Below are 19279 nucleotides of genomic sequence, written 5' to 3' on the forward strand. Positions count from 1 at the left end.
AAATAAGTTAGGGTTCTGTTGATCATTCCATCTCTGAACTGGGTAACTGTGATAATGCAGGAACTAATACAGGCTGGTACAGTGAAACATGTCTATTTTTGGTTAGCAATTTCTGCAAACATTTTGTTTTAAAATAAATGTAGTAAAACAGCTTAGATGGGCTGTGATAGGGACAACAGTGTCTAACATTATTAGTGTGTCACTCAACCCACGGCCAACACAGATTGTTTTGGCCGGCCCAAAATGAAGGACCAGATACAGAGTTGCTATGAGTTCCCTTTTGTGCGATAACCTTTGCTTTTATTTTTCAGTTTACCTAACGCTCCTTTAGTTGTTTAGTATCTTTCTTCATAACAGTATGTTTTTGTTTTGATTTCAAACAATCTCATTCTCCTACTGCACGAAGTAGATAGATTTCCAGAGAGTGAATAACGACATCCAATATTAAATTAAAGAAACCGCTAACAAGAGCTCAACACTACGTCACCTAAATGTTCAAATATTACCCAACAGAAATGGGAACATCTGATAATCACAGGGAGCAGAGTTTAATGTTAAAATCACAAAACAACCTCACTCACTCATTTGGACTCGCAAGCATCTTTCAAGACCAGTTGGGATACATACCTCAATCCAGGCTGCGCTTTGTATATCCTTCTAGAATTACTGTTTCAATAAATCTAAATATTTACATTATTCTACTGTGAGAGAGTAAGTCATCAATGAGCTTCCTTCGTTCTGTTTTAATTCATTTTTTAACACAACTTTTAAAGATTGAACACGATTGAGCATCAACAAATTCAATACCAGACATATAATTGTTTTGTATTTTTAACCATTTTGATTTTTGGGTTACAACAAAAGTGCTATGCATAACCTGCATTGACCCTACAGCACTATCACGGTTGAAGCTATTGCAGAAGTATGTATTGACACTACAGCACTATCGCGGTTGCAACTATTGCAGACATACGTTTGACACTACAGCACAATCTAGGTTGCAGTTAATCCCAGCCCCCCCATAAACCTAAAACAACCTAACATAAGCATTTATGATGTCTAAGGCTAAGCCAGTATGAGATCTACAATTTTAATTGTGAAGGGATTGAAAAATACAAATATTTGTAGAATGGGATTTTCGATATGGCCCTCCCTTTAATGACCTAGCACCTGTTTAAAGTTTATTTCAAAGTTATTCGAAATCTTTTCTGCTACTGTTTTCCTGTCAGGTTTCGGTACTGTGGACTTGCTGAAAGCCCCAGCAGTCCCTGAATATTTATACTGATGCAAATGATAGATCATGTCACTAGACACAAACATCAGGTGAGAAACAAAGAAGGGATCTATTCAGATATCCATCCACCTATCTATCCACCCATCTATACCCAGTTCCATCCTTCTTTCTTTCTTTTTCTATCCATGTATCATCCATTGATCCACTGATCAATGGATGATCCTTTTGTTGTCCATCCTTCTTTCAGTTTTTTCCCATCCTCCCCATCCAACCATCCAATTGACCATCCACCCATTGACCATCCATCCAGCTATTCATCTTCCTTCCCTTTCTTTCTTACTCTCTTTTTCTATTTCTTCTCACAGCTCCATCATACTATTCTCATCAGTGGTATGCATATGCTTCTGTTTAAAGACCAGCGTGTATAATCAAAGTTAGATGAGCTGTAACAAATATTTATTTTTTTAACCAATTTTAATTGTTTTCCATTAATTGCAAACATAGACGCATATCATATCATATCACCATTCAACATGATAGTGCAGTTTCAAACAGATCCTCCCTTCCCAATGCAATGCAGTCATTAATAGGTTCTCACAAGCTGAATTCAACTTCCCCAACATGGAGATGGGTCACAATATGTCCACATATTTCTTCCCATTGCATTTCTAGGTTTTCATTTGTTGGCTTAACACCTTTTCATATCTCTAACTCCTGTTCTTCAGATTTATCATTTCCTAATTATCTGTACTGGGTAATTAGTCTACCATACACATTTCATTCCCCTTTTACAAGACTGTTTGACATTTGTGTGGGCAGCCCTCGCTTTTTGGATTTACCTCTCCACCCCCATGCACCAATCCATACCAGTTAGCCATTTGTTATGGGCTGGTCCTGCTTTCCCTGCTGAGTGCTTACGAAGATCTTGAATGGAAACCATGGGACCCATGCTGCATAATAGCTCACTTTACTTTGAAGGTGTTTGATCTCTCCATATTCCCAGCAGCATAAGTGTAGTGTTCCATTTGATTTGTGTTCCTGTCTTTTAGTCACCACCACCGTGTGTGAAAAATGATCCTCTCAAACCACATCTCCTTTAGCAGTGATCTGATTGTGTATACCCAATAGTGTTGAGTGGGTTCCTAGTGTAATATATTCAATTTCACTAAGGGTAATCACTTCCTAATCACCACCTCTACAGGTGAACATAAGGCCTCCTCCTAAACCTCACCATCTGACCAAGGACTGGCTGACCAGTTATCTTTTATTTGCATTAACACTTATGGGTAGATGTTCATTAAGTATTTGTAACTCATGGGTATTGCTTTTCTTCTCAGTGGTTCATTTAGGACTCTATTTACTAGTGGGGATATATATCAGTATTTCTGTGATTATACTTTTTTCCTCTTGAATGTTGCCATTATGTAGGGAGTATTCTTACTTTAATTGCTCAATTTTTTTTATAGCATCAGCCCTCCATATGTCACTGACCTTCCATATCACCATTACATCACATTTTGTGTATTCAATAAATGTCTAGACCTATTTTACAGCATATTTGTCCCACAGTGGCGTCTCTCCGATAATGACCCATTCCCACCACATAATCTGCAGGACTGTAATTCAAGCTTGTCTACCCACAAATGTTAGTCTGGCCATGTATTTGGTAGGTCTCTACCATAGATTAGTGCTGACTAAGGCCTAGTTTCCATTACTTTTTGATCTAGCTGAAATTCTGTCTCGTCTGTGGGTGTGGATATCAATTGCACGGTCCAGCATATTAACAATTTTAAATGTTGTATGTTACATAGAACGGACCAGGGCCTCCTTAGCCCCTCCAGTTGCTAAAGTGGGAGGCTCATGACACCTTTATACCTAGGTTTAGCCAGGGTCAATGCAGGAAATGTAGAGCCAAATCCCAAGCTTTGGGGAATTGATTTATTATGCAAACAGCAATAGACAGTCAAATGGCAGATCACCAGCAGGAGACTTTGAGGAGATAATGCAAAAAGTGTATTTTCCAGAATATTTATAGTAGATTGCTCAAAAATAAACAAATCACACCAATTCAAAAGTACACTGTTTGTGAACATCACCTTGAAATACAACCATCCATTCATATACATGCCGTTATTATTTTGACTTTAGCTTGTTAGTATATGTTAAAAATCAGACACCTTGGTTAAGTACCTTTTAACAAACCTTTCATTGGAGCGTTTTCTTCAACAATTGTGCCTATTGGTGTTTTACAGCTTATAGAAGTACAATTCAGCAGCTTGTGAGGATAGGTTTTAGTATTTAGATGAACTGCATACCATTCTTGCTGGTGACTTCTATAAGAGGTTTCACAGTGGAAATGGCTGGGCTTAGTCCATTTTGTGATTATAATACAAGTAACAAGGGTGTTTGATAGGATAATTATCTCTGTGCCAGATTTATTTGGCTATGTAAAAACCCCCACATTTGTCTAGCTAAGTTGTGCTCAATTGTTGCTTTGGATAACATCTTTTTTTATCAACTTTATACTATTTTTACAAATATTTCAAATTTTCAATTATACAGATGCTAATACCATACATTTTGGGGAGTCCTACAGTAGAGTACAGAAAACTCCCAAATTCAGTGTAATTGTGGTACCGCTTACATGAAAAAACATCTTTTTCCCTTTAATCTTCTTTGTTGACTCTGCTAGAAAAAAGATTTAAAAGATTCACATTTGACTAAAGCAGCGAGTGTAACTGTCAGAATCCCAAATACCATGAAAAAACACCATCTTGGGGATGTTTTAGGCACCTCAAGGACAACCCGAGTCTTCATGGGCTTTAATGTTCGCTCCCACTGGGTCAAGATTGCTTGCCTTGCCCCTTTCCACGCCCCTGGGCCAATCAGACGATACTGATACGGGGTGCATGGACCAAAAAAGACTTCCCTGGCCAATTTAAAATCCTCAAGGAAAAGACTTAGACTGGGCTTAGCTCCAATTTCCATGGCCAATTCATCCATGTATGGAATGAAATCAGACAAAAGGATCCGACTCTTATCTTTCCCAAACCTTGAATGAAAATGGAAAAGAGAAAACAAAGACAGTATGAGCATGGGTTTATGAAATGTCTTAATTCCCCCGCTCCCCAGGTTTACCATGATAATCCACCATCTTCCATACATCAAACTTAATCCTCTCTCCCTGAATCTATCACTATAAATATCATGCTTAAACCTCCCTCACTGAAACATAGAACCTTGAAGTTCTGACAAGGTGCAAATCTATAAATAATATTGACTGAAAGAAAAATATTGTCAGTGTATTAGCTGTATCATCACCAAAAATTGAAACATTTTAGTCTTGCACATATTGCATTACCCCACCCTTGCAGCACAGAGAAGACTACTTGTCAAGTACAAGGTGAAGTCATCTAGATCTATGACAATAAGGAATTCGACCTGGTCATGTAACTTTAATATTCCTCCACTGCTTCTCTGACACTAATTTTTATTGAGTTTCTCATTGTTCACATTCAGTATACAGGAGAAGCAGAACATGAGCTGGACACAGTGTGGTGAATTGCCAGACAAGAATGTGAACACAGAAAAAGAGAAATGAAAAGAATATAACTGTAGAAACAGCTGGCTCGAGCACAGCAATATTGTAGAGAGGAATGACTGCTATTAATCCGGAGTAGTGCAGAATTCCATGAAAACAGGGTAACAGGGTCAAGGTAATTAATGCCAGCTAAGAAACTTGAAATAGTCAATTTTCACAGTGTGCACTTAAAGTGTCGGCATTGTGCATGGAACTGTGGAAACAACAATTGTAACTGGGTGACCGGTAAGGGGTAGTAAGCGGGACATCATGAAGGTGAGGAGGGGAGGGGCAATTGACGTGTACAGAAGAGGATTACATTGGAGGGGGGAGGTGTTTGTGGGGTCCTATGTAGCTGAGAAGTTTTGAAAAAAAATGTGAGCCGAAACGTGGTACTTACCAATGTGGCCCTGGCTGGAGCAACCACCCTCACACAAAACGAGGAGTGGGGGCAACTTAAGTCAACCTGGAGGTATTTCAAATATTTATCAGTGGGCTAAGGTATCATCCCTAGGTACCTCCGCTAGGGCAGCCCACAACTCATCCCAGCTCTCCGCCTTTGGGTGCTGGCTAAGTCCTTTGGTCCCTCCCTGAAAGGTCCTTGCTTTTCGCCTGCACCCATCGTAAGACATCTGAACGCCAGGATGCGAAAGGGGGCCAGACGGGTAACTTACATTTGCAGGTAATGGCTCTCTTAGACTTGAGGAGGCCGAGGTCTAGGAATTGTACCAGTGCTTTGTGCATTTTCTGACGCTGGAGAAGTCCTAATGCAGAAGCTTCCCATGCAGGCTGGAAGGGTATACCAGCACAAGTGGATATTGTACGGAAAACCTGGTCTCATAAGAAAACAAGCATTTGCAATGCAATAGGTCTTGCATTAGTGAAAGTTTCAGCTATTGGTGTTGTAAATGATAATGTTTGTTAGATTTCTTATATCAATCAATATGCGTGTTTAGCAATGTAACTATATGTGTCTAGCATCATGTATGTATCAGGTGCCTGAGTGTGTCTAGCAGTGTGTATGCCTGTGTGTGTCTCTAATGGTGTGAATATAGCTATGCCTTTTTTACAGTTTTTGTGTATCTAAGTGTTTCTAGCAGTGTGTGCATGTTTAGTAGTGTAACTATGTATGTTTAGCAAAGCGTATGTGGAAGGTGCATGAGTGTGCCTAGCAGCGTGTGTGTGTGTCTAAAAGTGTGAATATGGCTGTGCCGGTCTTGCAGTGTTTGTGTGTACCTCAGTGTTTGGAGCAGTGTGTATCTTCATGTTTAGCAGTGCAACTATGTATTGTTATATGGCTGTGCCTGTTTTGCAGTGTTTGTGTGTACCTGAGTGTTTCTGTCAGCTTGTGCAACTGTGTGTCTAGGAACATGTATGTGTCATGTGCCTGAGTGCGTCTAGCAGTGTTTGTGTGTCTGTGTGTGTGTCTAATAGTGTTGTTTTGGCCGGGCCTGTCTTGCAGTGTTAGTGTGTACCTAAGTGTTTCATGCAGTGTGTGCGCGTTTAGCAGTGTAAGGCGCGATATTGCGCTTGTGATACTGCATTATTCTTGGGGTTGATGGGAAGGTCTAGTTATCGGGGTTCAGAAACAGACAACGTTTGGTGTTTAGAAGGGGTTCTTGTTATTGTCTTTCAGAAGTGCATCCTGCTAGGGCCGCCGCCTGTCAGACCGCACTGCATGCAGCCCTCAACCTCTCACCTTCCTGCGATCTGTAGTGAGAGCTATGAAGAAATGCTCAGAGATGTAGCCATCAACTGTGCAACGAGACCCAGAGGTATGTGGGGCCAAACTAAATTCTTTATTTTTATTTTTTTACAACCTAGTGCAGTGGCTCGTTATGCTTATTTTGTACCCCACTCTAATAAATACCTTGTGTCACTCACGCCTCTTACCTGCTTGAAGACTGCCAGGAGGGTGTTAAGTGTCCCATCAGCATTGCTGTACGCTACTCTTATGCAGTCCTGCTCGCTGTCTGCCTCCAGGCTCTCCTTGACCACCTGCCCATCGTCCAGCAGGACTCTAACATGGAGCTCAGCTGGCCCCAGCATGCAGCTCGGCAAGTGGGACAGCAGGAGGTACAAGACCGCCAAAGGCGAGAGGCTAGAGGTGCAGAGCAGAGAGCACATCCCCCCCGGGCACATCCAGAGAGAGAGAGTGGAGAGAGGCCATAGCGTGGAGGGGGAAGAGTTAAGTTACGGTAAGAGATGAGGCAGGGAGTTTGGAAGAAAAAAATTGACGGAAGCAAACAGACAAAGTGGAGAAACAAGACAAAATGGGCTGACAGTAAAGATGGACAAAAGAGTCAAGTGTTGTCCCAGGGGACTGAAAGCCTGGGGGTGGCATTTGCTGCCTTGGAAGCTGCAGCGCACTGGGAGAGCTGGAGGTGGCCAGCTCCGTACGGCGCTCCCAAGATGGCGACCAAAGGAGCAGCCACAAGGCCCGGGGAGGTTAGCGAGGTTTGCACTGAGAGGTGCTGAGCGGCCTGCTGTTTTGCCCCACTTGAGTGGCCAGCTGGACCTGTGAGCCCCGGGGGCCGCAGAAGTGCTGACCCGGGCCGGAGAGAAGACCTCTGGCTGCCACAAGCCTTTTGTAACAAACCCATGATGGCAGAGCCCACGAAGGCTGGCACTGCCAGCGAAGGGAAAAGATGATCAGCCCGATGCCTGGGCTCCGGCCAACATGCCCAGCAGTGTTGTTGAGCTCTGGGGCCCTAACAATACCAGTCCGCGCCAGCGGGCCAATGGTCGATGTGAGACCTGGGTGGGGCACTCAAGATGACGGCTAAAGGCATGCCGAGAGGAGGTGAACATCTTGCTGCCTTGTCCTCACTAATATGCCCAGCTCTACTTTTGTGACCTGGAGACAAGAAGCTTCCGCAAGTGGTATTTGCGATGGCTACTAAGCTTGCAGGTACAGGGCTACTTAAAAAAGTAAAATGCATGCAGAAAATAAAACGAGCGCTGTAGATGGCGGAAAGTAAAACTTAAAAACAAATACAGTTCTCCCTCACAACAGCTCACACAACACAGGGTAAGAAAACTGCACTTTACCGGTGCGCCTCAGCCTGAAGGGAAGTGACGTATCGCCAAAGCCAATGAATTAGGAGGCAGAAAAGAAGAAGGACAGTAGAGTGAGCCAATGCTAAGTCACAGGCAGGAAAAAAAGTCAGATTGATTCCAGCAGGTCTTGCAGACAGCTCATGAGCGCTGTATCTTGACCTAAAAATGATGGGCAGCTCCAGAGCATATGATGGAAGTCAGCTCCAGAGCATATGATGGAAGTCAGCATCATCGAAAAGACCACGGGGTCAAGTGGGAGTAGATCCCAGGAAAAACATATTAATACTGGTGGGGGTGAAATGATCGCGAAGTAAAATGAGGTACTGGACCAGTTTAAACCTGGCAAATCGAAAAACGAGATGCAGATAGTGCAGTGCTCTTGCTCACTCATGTAAGGCCCTTCCAAATGTAGTCTCCAGGATATTGGAGGGATGTTGATGGGGAGTAGGGAGTGAGCGATGTACTGTGACTTACATAACCAGGTGATAAATGTGGGCCTGTATCCTTTGAGTAAAGTATTTGAGTTGGCTGATGTACAACTGGTTCTGAATCGGTAGTCGCCTACCTAGGGCACAGAAAGTGGGAAATTAGACCAAACGTTAAGAATTGTCCCCCAAGCAGAGCATATTGGTCTTGTAAGGCTCAAAAGGACTGAAGGACTCTATTCTAGAACAAATCCTCCAGCATGTACAGTCCTGCTACCCCCTGCATGTAAAGCTTTTCTGCTCAAGAATGGATGCTGTCTTGAGAGGACGAATAGAAGAATACTGGGTGCATAGGGAGAAGGGCTTCTTGAGATCAGCCAGGCACCGAAGTGCCATTAGAAATTGTCTGGACGAAGCCTGGGTGGGTTGAGAATTGAGGAGAGCTAAATTTAATATTTTGGAGGTCAACAACAGCCTTTCACCTGCCCCAGTTTTGTCCAAAACCGCCCGGAAAGCTAACTGGTCAACTATTGCAGCTGTTCTGCTAAATAGTAGGTCTTGAAAGTGGGGGCCTGAGCCCGCTCTAGTCCACTGGGAGCTTCAAGGTGGCTAGTGCCACTCAATGGTGACTCCCAGTCTGTAGATTCCCCAAAGACTAATTCCCAAAAGAAACACCAGGTTAAATAAATGGGAAGATTAGCAAAGTAGCATAGGTATTGTTCACCTACTGCTGATGGTATATACAATAACGAATTTGTTTCACTATGGTTGAAACACGGCCTGCCCCAGACTCATGTAAAATAACGCCAGACACTCCTATTTTTCGACATGCCGCAATCTATGTAGTGAGACCCAGGCCACTGACCAGGTACTTAACAGCTGTTTAAGTGAAAGCCCTCACATAATTTGGAATTAAACCGCTCAACAATGGATTGGACCTACGGACCTCTAAAACCACAACCTCCTAGTCATTCTATGTCTTGCCTGTCAAACTTAGTGAGGATTCTAGAAGAGACACCCCAGGGACACATTAGTGGTATGACATGGCTGCAAAGGCTGAGCCAAAAACAGTTTTTAGTAACTATCCTACTTCCCCCTTCTAAATAAATATAAAAATGTGGGGACACAAATTAACAAAGGTGAGTGTTTTGAGGCTGAAACTCTATCTGAGGCCTTTGTACATAAAAGGGCAACATAACTAAGGGAAATGTGTAATGATGATGTACCAGGGGTAGAGCTGAAGTAGAAAAAGTGCCAAGTAGTACATTAGTAGATTATTTATCAAGTCCATGTAACAGCTGGAAGGTGACAAGTACATCAGTAGCAGCAACCCCACCAGGAGCAACCTCGCTGCTGCTCAGCCCATCTTCAAGTGTCAACACTCTCACTAGGCACCCAAGAATATCAAACATGTCCATCACACTCACATTCCACACAGAACACTCACACTAGCTGAGCAGCTAGGAACCAGGTACATAGGAGCCGTGTAAACACAACAGGATATCACAAAATGCTCTTTAGAAAAAAGCTTCTTCTAGGCCTCAAGCACTCAAACCCTTACTCTATCAAAGCCCCCTAGTGAAAAAAGGAAAAGAAACATTTCACTGCCAATTTCAGCAGGTATGTGTTACCTGTAATTCAAAATGTGGAAATAGTGATGCAGTATTACTGCATCCTTTGCAGTGCGGGCTTGGGTCTTCTTCAAATTCACCTGACAGAGCGTTCACTTGAAACATTTGAAACTGTTAGGTTACCTCTATCAGACAGAAATGTAAATTCAATGTAACCCATCCCGAGCTACAACTTAAGGTAAATAGGTTGTCCCTCATATTTGACCAAGTACACAGTAAGGGAAATCAACAATCTGACTTCTTTTTGTCACCTTGCACAAAACTATGTGTGTACAAGAGCCAAATGTCATCATTTACCTCCAGAATTGAAAGAACAATTCTATACAACAATCGCTTGTTAGAGCCATGGCTTCAGTTTGAGTTGCAAGCCACATCTGATTGTTAGACATTAGTCATGGAGGATGCTATGTGTCTGACTATTCCAAATCTTAACTGATACTTTGGTAACCAGGCAGTCCACCATCCCATGTTGATACCAGCGGTCTGACCTGCCAGAACCTGGCAAACTGGTCCCATGCTCTAGGAGCTGTACTGAAAGTCAAAAAGAGTGCCAATTTCATTTTTTTTTAATAGCTGGTCAATGTAGATATAATATACATTTTTACACTGCACTGTAACAAGTTATTACACAGCGGGAATGGGTAACTACATCAATGCCGGACATGCCCATATCATACCGTACCCCCTCCCACAACACAAACCGGTATAACCTTTGTTAGTCCGACTGCAGTAGCCCTCCCATTCCAACAAAGCCATCAGAATATTATCAGACTTCAATATTGTTCACGTCTTGTGCATCCTTCAAGCTTGACAAGAAAGATCCCAATGGGGACAAAAAGTCTCTTGGACGTGCTGTGTTAGGGAAGGTGGAGGCCTATATTTCTGACAATTCATCACAGAATGACATGTCCTTAAGGCAATCTTTAAAGCAGGAGTTCGACCCGTGCCCCATACATCATTGCAACTCTTTGTGGCAGTTGAAACCAATTTCAAGTATACTTTTGGGACCGGCTCGACAAATCCTAGCAGCGCCGGTAAAGGAAGTGAGGGCAACACCCCTCTCGGTCATGGCATCAATCATCCATCCCACCTCACAAAAATCACCCGGGGACAATGCTGCAAAAAATGAATAAAGTCTGCATCAGGGCTAGAGTATCGCCAACACTGGAGATTGTCTAAAATGCTATATTTAGCCATATGCACTGGTGTATGATACATCCTGTAAATAAACTTGATGTGGATCGACTTGTATTTCCCATTGGTTGAAATTTCTTTGTTTTGCTCGCATTAAGGTCCATTGGACTTCAATTATCTCAGTGCCTAAATCACGTCTCCACTGGATACTAACGCGTGTATTGACAGTAACCACTCAACTCTGTGCTACACTGTACATTTTAGTGATCCGTTTTGTAGGTTAGGGGTTCACCAACTCCAATCCACACTCCACTAGTTCATCTGGAATTGACGGGAACAGTGCTCTCGCTGAGTCTTGTATTTTATTTGTCAGTGTCTGTTGCAGTGTTGGTGTAATTTTCCAAGTAATCTTGAAACACCACTTTTTTCTTTATAAATAAACCCCCCCATTGCAGGAATATTCTCTTTTTTGATGCTGAGCCACAATGAGTTACTGTACTTGTATAATTATGTAGAATCGAGATGTGGGGTGAATGGAACACCGGTATTTCACATAGTGTGGCTATATCCTCGGCCATAAATGTAAAAAATGATAATGCCTTGGGATAAATCTAAATACAATTAAATGAAGGGATAGTTTAGTTATCTCTTCTTAAATACCTTATTTTTGTAGAAATATCTATCTATTTTATTTCAATCCAGAAGCAAAGGTAACCCAGCAACAAAAATATACCGACTAATGTGTATCAAAAAAGTATGTTTTATATATATATTTGTAATACGTTTCACTCCACGTTCATTTTATACATATATACATATTTATACCTCAAAATTACAATTTACAATTTTTTCTTTCTTTGCCCTACTAATCAATAAGGATGCCTTCAATAATTTTTTACACCAGCATTCCTTGAATGAAAATCACTCATTCTAAGAAACCCAACGGTCTATTTCTTCCACCATATACTTATTGAGTATTCTTTATCTGTTTGGTCACAGTTAAACGTCATATGAGTGTCTCCAAATTAAATGTCGACGCGTTTCAGCCTTCGATATTTCAGGCCTCTTCAGGATTAGGGCAGTCGAATATGCAATTTCTGAATTCAACCTATAAACCAAATACACTTTTTAGTCCATATATACAACATAACTACTAATGTTTCACATATATATACACAAGCACACACCTAGGAACACCAAACACAATGCATTTTAAATAGGCACAATGCCTTGATATTTTTTCTCTCTGGAGTGACGTATCATGAATCAAAAATAGTTGATAGATACACACCACCTAAATGTGAATATTTTAATAATAAACACAATTATTTGTTTTTTATTATAAATATGTCAACCATGATTTTCACTAAGCTACCATTAAAAACAAGATTCTACCAATACTTTACATACCATAACCTAATCTTTCTCAACAATCCAAACCATATATGTGTACATATATGTGTTTGTAAGCCTCACTTTTGAGCCTGGTTTACCACAGAAACCGCAGTTCATTACCCCAGATTTTTATTGTATCAACCAACTAAAAGGACTTTACTCCAATACTAAAGTCACTTTTATCACTTACTTAGTCGGAGACGGATAGCGTGTACCAGCACGAAGTCTAGGCAGTATATCTTCAGCCACTTCTCTTTTTAGCTTCTTTCTAATAGGAAAACGCGAGAAACTGTACCTCAATAGTTTCTTTCACATTATTTCAAACTCTGTAGTATAGTCAACATTACTACATTTCCGACGAATTGAGTATGTACCTGCGTCTTTATTTAATCGTTCTCTACAACTTTTTAAGTCTCCTCGTGGAACCGACCACTTTCTTCAGACAACGTCACGACGTACTAAGAAAGAAATGAATAAGTAAACTAAGACGCCGAGGATTACTTCTCATATTCTAATACTATTTCTAATTTAAGTCCGTGATATAGCATATTGTACCTAATGTTGTCGCTATACTCAGGCCTGGTATTTTTCTCTTCTGCCTCCGCGTATTCTACTTCTTCAAACGCTAGCGTACTCTGCTCATTCAAACATCCGCAATACGGAAGTGCGTGTAAATACGTCATTGAGAGTCCACAACATTGAAGATGGACTAGTTGTATTTGAATCAACACAGAAGAAAGACTGTTGCCATAGATAAGGTCGCCAGTGTAGTACCAAATCAATTTGGTTATATATCCACTAAATTCTTAAAAAATAAATGAAAATAAATAAATATCATCTACTTAATATTGAAATCGTGCAATCTACACTAACGAGTGAGTTTAATGGGATATCTCATCTAAAAACGGAGAAACTAATCAAGGCTCTATAAGGAGACATATTTATAAGAGCCACAAAAAGAGGACTGGTGTTTGGCTGCCTCATAAGGAATGTCGAGAACTAAATAATGAGTGTGCTATCTTATGACCTCATATTCTAATCTATAAAATAAGTGTGTTGGAATTACACAACCACACATATTAAAAAAAATGTATCAAACCAAAGTATGAAAAAATTATTGAAGAAACTAAGTGATAGTCATACCTTATAACCCATAGTAATACGTCACTCCTTAAAATCTTATCATCCATAGAATTTTTATATACAAAAATGAATACTATACAGCGTCATCTCTGTTAGAGATTATGTGTTTTTGTCTCATTACTTCCAATTTAGTAGAATGACAAACAGATCATTGTAATAATGCCCAGATCTCATCTTTGTCATTAAGACCCGTTGTCGCAGTATGATACTTCTCAATTAATCTAGCCTCCAATCTATTCAATTTGATTTGTAGCTCGTCCCTTCTCACATTTCCAATCACACATAGCACAGACCACTTTAAATCATTTTCAGAATGATTTAGATTTTGATAATGGTGGACCAGTGGAGCTCCTTGGACTTTACATCTGATCCTTGACTTGTGTTGTAAGATTTGTTTTTTCAAATTTTGCGTCGTTTGACCTATGTAATATTTATTACATGGGCACTTTATGCAATATATTGCATTCTTTGTGTTACAATTCGAAAAAACTCTTTGGTAGTGTATCTGACCATTAATATTTAACTGTTTCGAATCTTCTGTTAAATTACATGCCAAACAATTCTGACAACGGAAATGGCCCACCACTGGTGGTAAACAAAGTAGATTTCTCAAATCTTTTTTCGCTGTCTCAGTGTGTCTTGCTGCTCTCACCAGCTGTTGTCTAATGTTTTTTCCTTTTTTGAAGGTGAAAAGTGGTTTGTCAATTCCTAAATGTTCTATTGTATCCAATTTTTTTGAATGATCTTTTTAACTCTATTCGCTTTAGGGTCATATGTGAGAACACATGTTAACGGAATATTCTCATCTTTTTGTTTAGGGATCAGCAAAGTTTCTCTCTGTGTGTACCAAGCTCTTTTAAGAGCACTTTTCACAATTTTTTTAGGGTATCCCCGTATAATTAGTTTGTCTTTAAGTATCTCAGCATTAGTGAAATAATCCTCTTTGTTGGTACAGTTCCTCCTCACACGAAGAAATTGCCCATATGGCAAATTTTCTTTCAACGTGCGAGGATGACTGCTGGCAAAATGCGGAAGGGTGTTTCGATCTGTAATTTTAGTATATAGACTCACCCCTAGCTGGTCTTTATCTTGTTGAACAAATACATCCAGGAAATTTATTTTTGCCCGATCTTTTGATATGGTAAAATTAAACTCCACAGTCCTTGAATTTAGCCAGTTATAGAAATCTGTCAGTTGTATTTCTTCTCCATTCCAGATCATAAATATGTCATCTATATAGCGACACCAAAACCCTATATAGTTTTTAAAAGGGTTGGTGTCGCTATATATCCATTTTTTCTTAAATTCGGCCATAACTAAATTAGCTATTTCTGGTGAGAAGCTACAGCCCATTGCCACTCCGGAAACTTGTAGATACAGACTCTCTTTCAAGCTAAAAAAAATATTTTTTAAGCACAAGTAAGCTAATGATATTATAAAGTCAGTAGGGACCTGATGGGGACGATCTCGCTGGTCTAATGTGTGTTTCATTACTGCGAATGCCTCATCCTGGGGTATGTTGGTATACAAAGATTCGATATCAAATGATACCAAAAATTGTTTTTCTTTATTGTACGGTAAGCCTTCTATTTTAGATATTAAATCCTCGGCCATGCCCCTTCCAAACTTTTCACTGTAGGAATTTCTCTAGCCCTCTCTAGACGCCTTTTGATACAGGACAGTTGTCAATGGTATTGGGCCAATCAACCCCCTTCCTAGGTCACAGATTAGTGCGTGTCTAGGGTTATGTAACCAATGATGTGGAAACTGGGTGTGCGCTACCAGGTAGCATATGTTGAAGTTGGGAGCTGAAAACCCTCCCTTGTCATATGGCAGTTGCAATTTTTAGTTTTATCAGTATCACTCATAACTAACCAAAAAAACATCTTTGTCAGGGAATGGGGTTGTTCTGGAGAAATTAGAAGAGTTTCGGCAGAACAACCATGCTTATCAGCGCCACCCTAACAGCAACTGAAATTTGGAGTTTAATCCATCTACCTACTAGTACATCTATGCTGTGTATGCATTTCCTGTCATTTGCAGTTATAATACTGTTAATGTTGCTGTGATACCCAGGTAACATTAGGGATCAATTTGCCATTTTAGAGAGAACTCCAGTTTTGGTTGGCAAGAGGTAACTGTAATTGGGACCATTACCGACTTTGTCCAATTGATCTGCTGCTCGGACAGCCAGCAAAAGGTTATAATTGTATGGACTGCTCGATTCAAATTTTTTTAAGTTTCTCATAAGCAGTAAAGTATCTTCTGTGTAGAACAATAGAAGGGTGTCCCTTTTGCCAATTCATCTACCCTTATTGTGATGTTATTTCCTTAGGATACAAACTACTGGCTCCATAACCAGAGCAAATAAAATAGGGGATAGTGGACAACCATGCAGTGCTCCCCTGCCCACCTTGATCGGAGCTGCCAGCACTCCACTCACATTGATTTTGGCCAAGGGATCAGTTTATATCAGTTTAATCCAATGTGGCATAGCTCTACCCACTCCACCCTTTTCAGCACCGTAAACAGGAAGGGACATTCAATAGCACTGAATGTCTTGGCCGCATCTAGGAAGGTAGCCACTACGTTAATATCTGGGTCTATCGGGTGAGTAAGAGTAAAACATATGTGTAAGTTATAGGCTGTAAATCTCCTGGGATAAATCCTCTTTGGTCAGGCATGCCCAGGAATTACTGTCAAGTATTTTCCTAAGGATTTTGCTTTCCACATTCAAGAACCCACACAATCTGTGCAGGTGCCTCCCTCTTAAGACTGGACTATAGTGTATGATGATATGAATGCAAAGGAATATTTTTCGGAACAAGAACATGCAATGAAATTGGCGAGGTCATTTTTAAAAGGCCTTAGTGGGCTCACATTAGGAGTGGCCCTGTAAATGGGCTGGAATTTCCTCTCTCCCAGAGTTACCGCTACCGGGGGCACACAACTCCAGGGCAGGGCTATTTGACCTATGACAATGTCATTAAGAAATGAGGAATTGCTGGGGAATCAGTAATTCAGGGTACGGATTCCATAGTGGAACTCATAAATTTGATAAGGCTGAAAATCAATCAATCACATCATTTGTAAAGCGCGCTACATACCCGTGAGGGTTTCAAGGCGCTGGGGGGGGGGGGTGGGGGAGGTTGCAGCTGCTATTGGTCGAAGAGCCAGGTCTTGAATTGTCTCCTGAAGGTCAGCAGGTCTTCGGTCTGTCGCAGGTAGAGGGGAAGGGTGTTCCAGGTCTTGGCAGCGCGATGGGAGAAGGACCTGCCTCCGGCAGTGGTTCTCCGGATGCGTGGGACCGTGGTCAGCGGAGCGGAGATTCCTGTTGGGTACGTAGAAGGAGAGTCGACTATTGAGATAGGCTGGGCCGGTTTTGTGGAGTGCTTTGTGTGCATGGATCAGGAGTTTGAAGGGGATTCTTTTGTCGACGGGTAGCCAGTGCAGGTTCCTCAGGTGGGGGGTGATATGGTCGCGGCGTGGGACGTCCGGATCAGGCGTGCAGAGGCATTCTGGATTCTCTGTAGTCTGCTGATGAGCTTGGACAAGGCTCCAGCTTAGAGGGCGTTTCCGTAGTCGAGTCTGCTGCTGACAAGGGCCTGGGTGACTGTTTTCCTCGTGTTGGTCAGGATCCATTTGTAGATCTTGCGGAGCATGCGGAGGGTGTTGAAACAGGTGGAGGAGACTGCGTTGACTTGTTTGGTCATGGAGAGTTTTGAGTCGAGGATGACTCCCAGGTTGCGTGTGTGGTAGGTGGGGGCCGGGGGGGACCCCAGTAATGTGGGCCACCAGGAGTCGTCCCATGCGGAGGGGTTGGATCCGAGGAGGAGGATTTCCGTTTTGTCTATGTTCAGCTTGAGGCGGCTGTCCTCCATCCAGTCGGCGACGGCCTTCATTCCCTGGTGGAGGTTGAATTTGGCGGTGAGGGGGTCCTTAGTGAGGGAGAGGATCAGCTGAGTGTCGTCGGCGTAGGAGATTATGTTGAGGTCGTGCTGTCGGGTGATGCGTGCTAGTGGTGCCATGTAGACGTTGAACAGTGTCGGGCTGAGGTAGGATCCTTGAGGGACGCCACAGATGATCTCGGAGGCCTTGGATCGAAACGGGGGAGGCGGACTCTCTGCATTCTGCCGGAGAGGAAGGAGGTGGTCCAGGCCAGGGCCTTGTTACAGATCCCTGCGTCGTGAAGGCGTGTGCGTAGTGTGAGGTGGCAGACAGTGTCGAAGGCGGCGGAGAGGTCCAAGAGGATGAGGGCCACCGTCTCGCCGTTGTCCAGCAGGATCCTAATGTCGTCTGTGGCGGCGATGAGGGCGGTCTCGGTGCTGTGGTTGCTGCGGAATCCTGATTGGGACGGGTCAAGGATGTTGTTGTCTTCGAGGTGCCGGGTGAGCTGGGTGTTTACTATCTTCTCGAAGACCTTAGCTGGGAACGGAAGCAGGGAGATGGGCCGGAAGTTCTTGAGGTCGCTCGGGTCCGCCTTGGGTTTGTTGTTGTTGTTGTTAACAGCCTGACTGGAATTAAGGGGTCACCTGTAATGAAGACTCCCACAAAACCCTTGGCAGGAAGGCTCCACAGAGGTAAACCAAAGTCTCCTTATAGTATCCTTATTTCACCCATAGTAGAATATACCAAGCGCAAGACTTACTTTAAGGGAGCTGTTTGGCCATGCACAGATCAACGTCTCATACACCAATACTGTTAAAAGATTAAATAATTGAGGGTTCGAACCAGGATCATAAAAATAAACTATGCATTTGCTAATTGCCATAAACGTTTTGGGAAACTAGGATTAAGAAAAGTGGAATAAAATAAAAAAGCTGTATTCCAAAAAATTAAATGTGACTATTTGTTATCAAAACGTTTCTGGAAACCAATACTATTCAGAGGAGACAGAGAAAGGTCATTAAAACTAACATTTGGGACTTTTTTGGGTGTTCACGCAAGTTTCACACAGTTTGATATTGTGTCATTTATATCGGGACACGCATCCACAGTAGGATTATGCTAAAGCAGCTATGAAGGTTTAACTAGCTTGAGTTCCCAAAAATATCGGTTACAAACTGATACTGCTGTATGCAGACGTTATCCTGCTCTGCTCTGCTTATTGCATTAAACAGGAATGCAGCGAATTCCTGTTCTGCTGTTTTACATTAGTGGTTAGCTGCATGCCCTGGTGAACAAACTACACAGGCTAAGACATTTTTGTGAAGCTCAATCCTCCCAATGGCTATCACTCAAGTTTTGATTCAATAAAGTGTTCCCAAAAAACAACATACACTTGGTGATTTTAAAGACCCTGACAAACATAAAAAGCTCTTACCGTTAACCCTCTATGGCAAGCTGCATTCGACGACTACCCTTTTATTAGCTTTCCTGTTGCTCATTTTAAAGGGATTGATTGTCTTCAGTGGGTGATGGTTACATAGTAGGCCAGCTGGCGTGCTATGGGGTATGAGTAGGCTTGGGGTTTAGAGTGGAGCCAGAAAGACCCTGAGCAGGAAACAGAGCTAAACATTGGCAGACAAAGTAACATTATTATTCGTTATTTGAAATGCTCAGTAACAACTTAAGTTTTAAACCTTAAAAACAACCGAAATTCACCAGTTATAGTTGTCTCAAGGAACTATAATTCGTGTCCTAAGGGAACTATAACTCGCACCCTCACCATGCACTG

The 19279-nt window shown here is 41.9% G+C and overlaps 1 protein-coding gene across 6 annotated transcripts in view; it reads right to left on the reverse strand.

The window, feature by feature from the left end:
• Window positions 1–1578: 1578 nt before the first annotated feature.
• Window positions 1579–19279, reverse strand: part of LOC146833815 (dimethylaniline monooxygenase [N-oxide-forming] 2-like) — a 540028-nt gene continuing 522327 nt past the window's right edge. For 4 of the 6 annotated variants that reach the window (XM_085601702.1, XM_085601705.1, XM_085601701.1 and 1 more), the window contains one exon: window positions 1579–4286. In XM_085601702.1, the coding sequence (XP_085457828.1) occupies window positions 3923–4286 (364 nt within the window). In that variant the 3' untranslated portion in view covers window positions 1579–3922. Of the gene's footprint in view, window positions 4287–11810; window positions 12173–19279 lie in introns of those variants that run through there. The other 2 variants (XM_085601706.1, XM_085601704.1) reach the window with 2 other exon arrangements.

Source organism: Triturus cristatus, chromosome 4_2, assembly GCF_964204655.1.
Source record: "Triturus cristatus chromosome 4_2, aTriCri1.1, whole genome shotgun sequence".
In the NCBI taxonomy this organism is placed as follows: domain Eukaryota; kingdom Metazoa; phylum Chordata; class Amphibia; order Caudata; family Salamandridae; genus Triturus; species Triturus cristatus.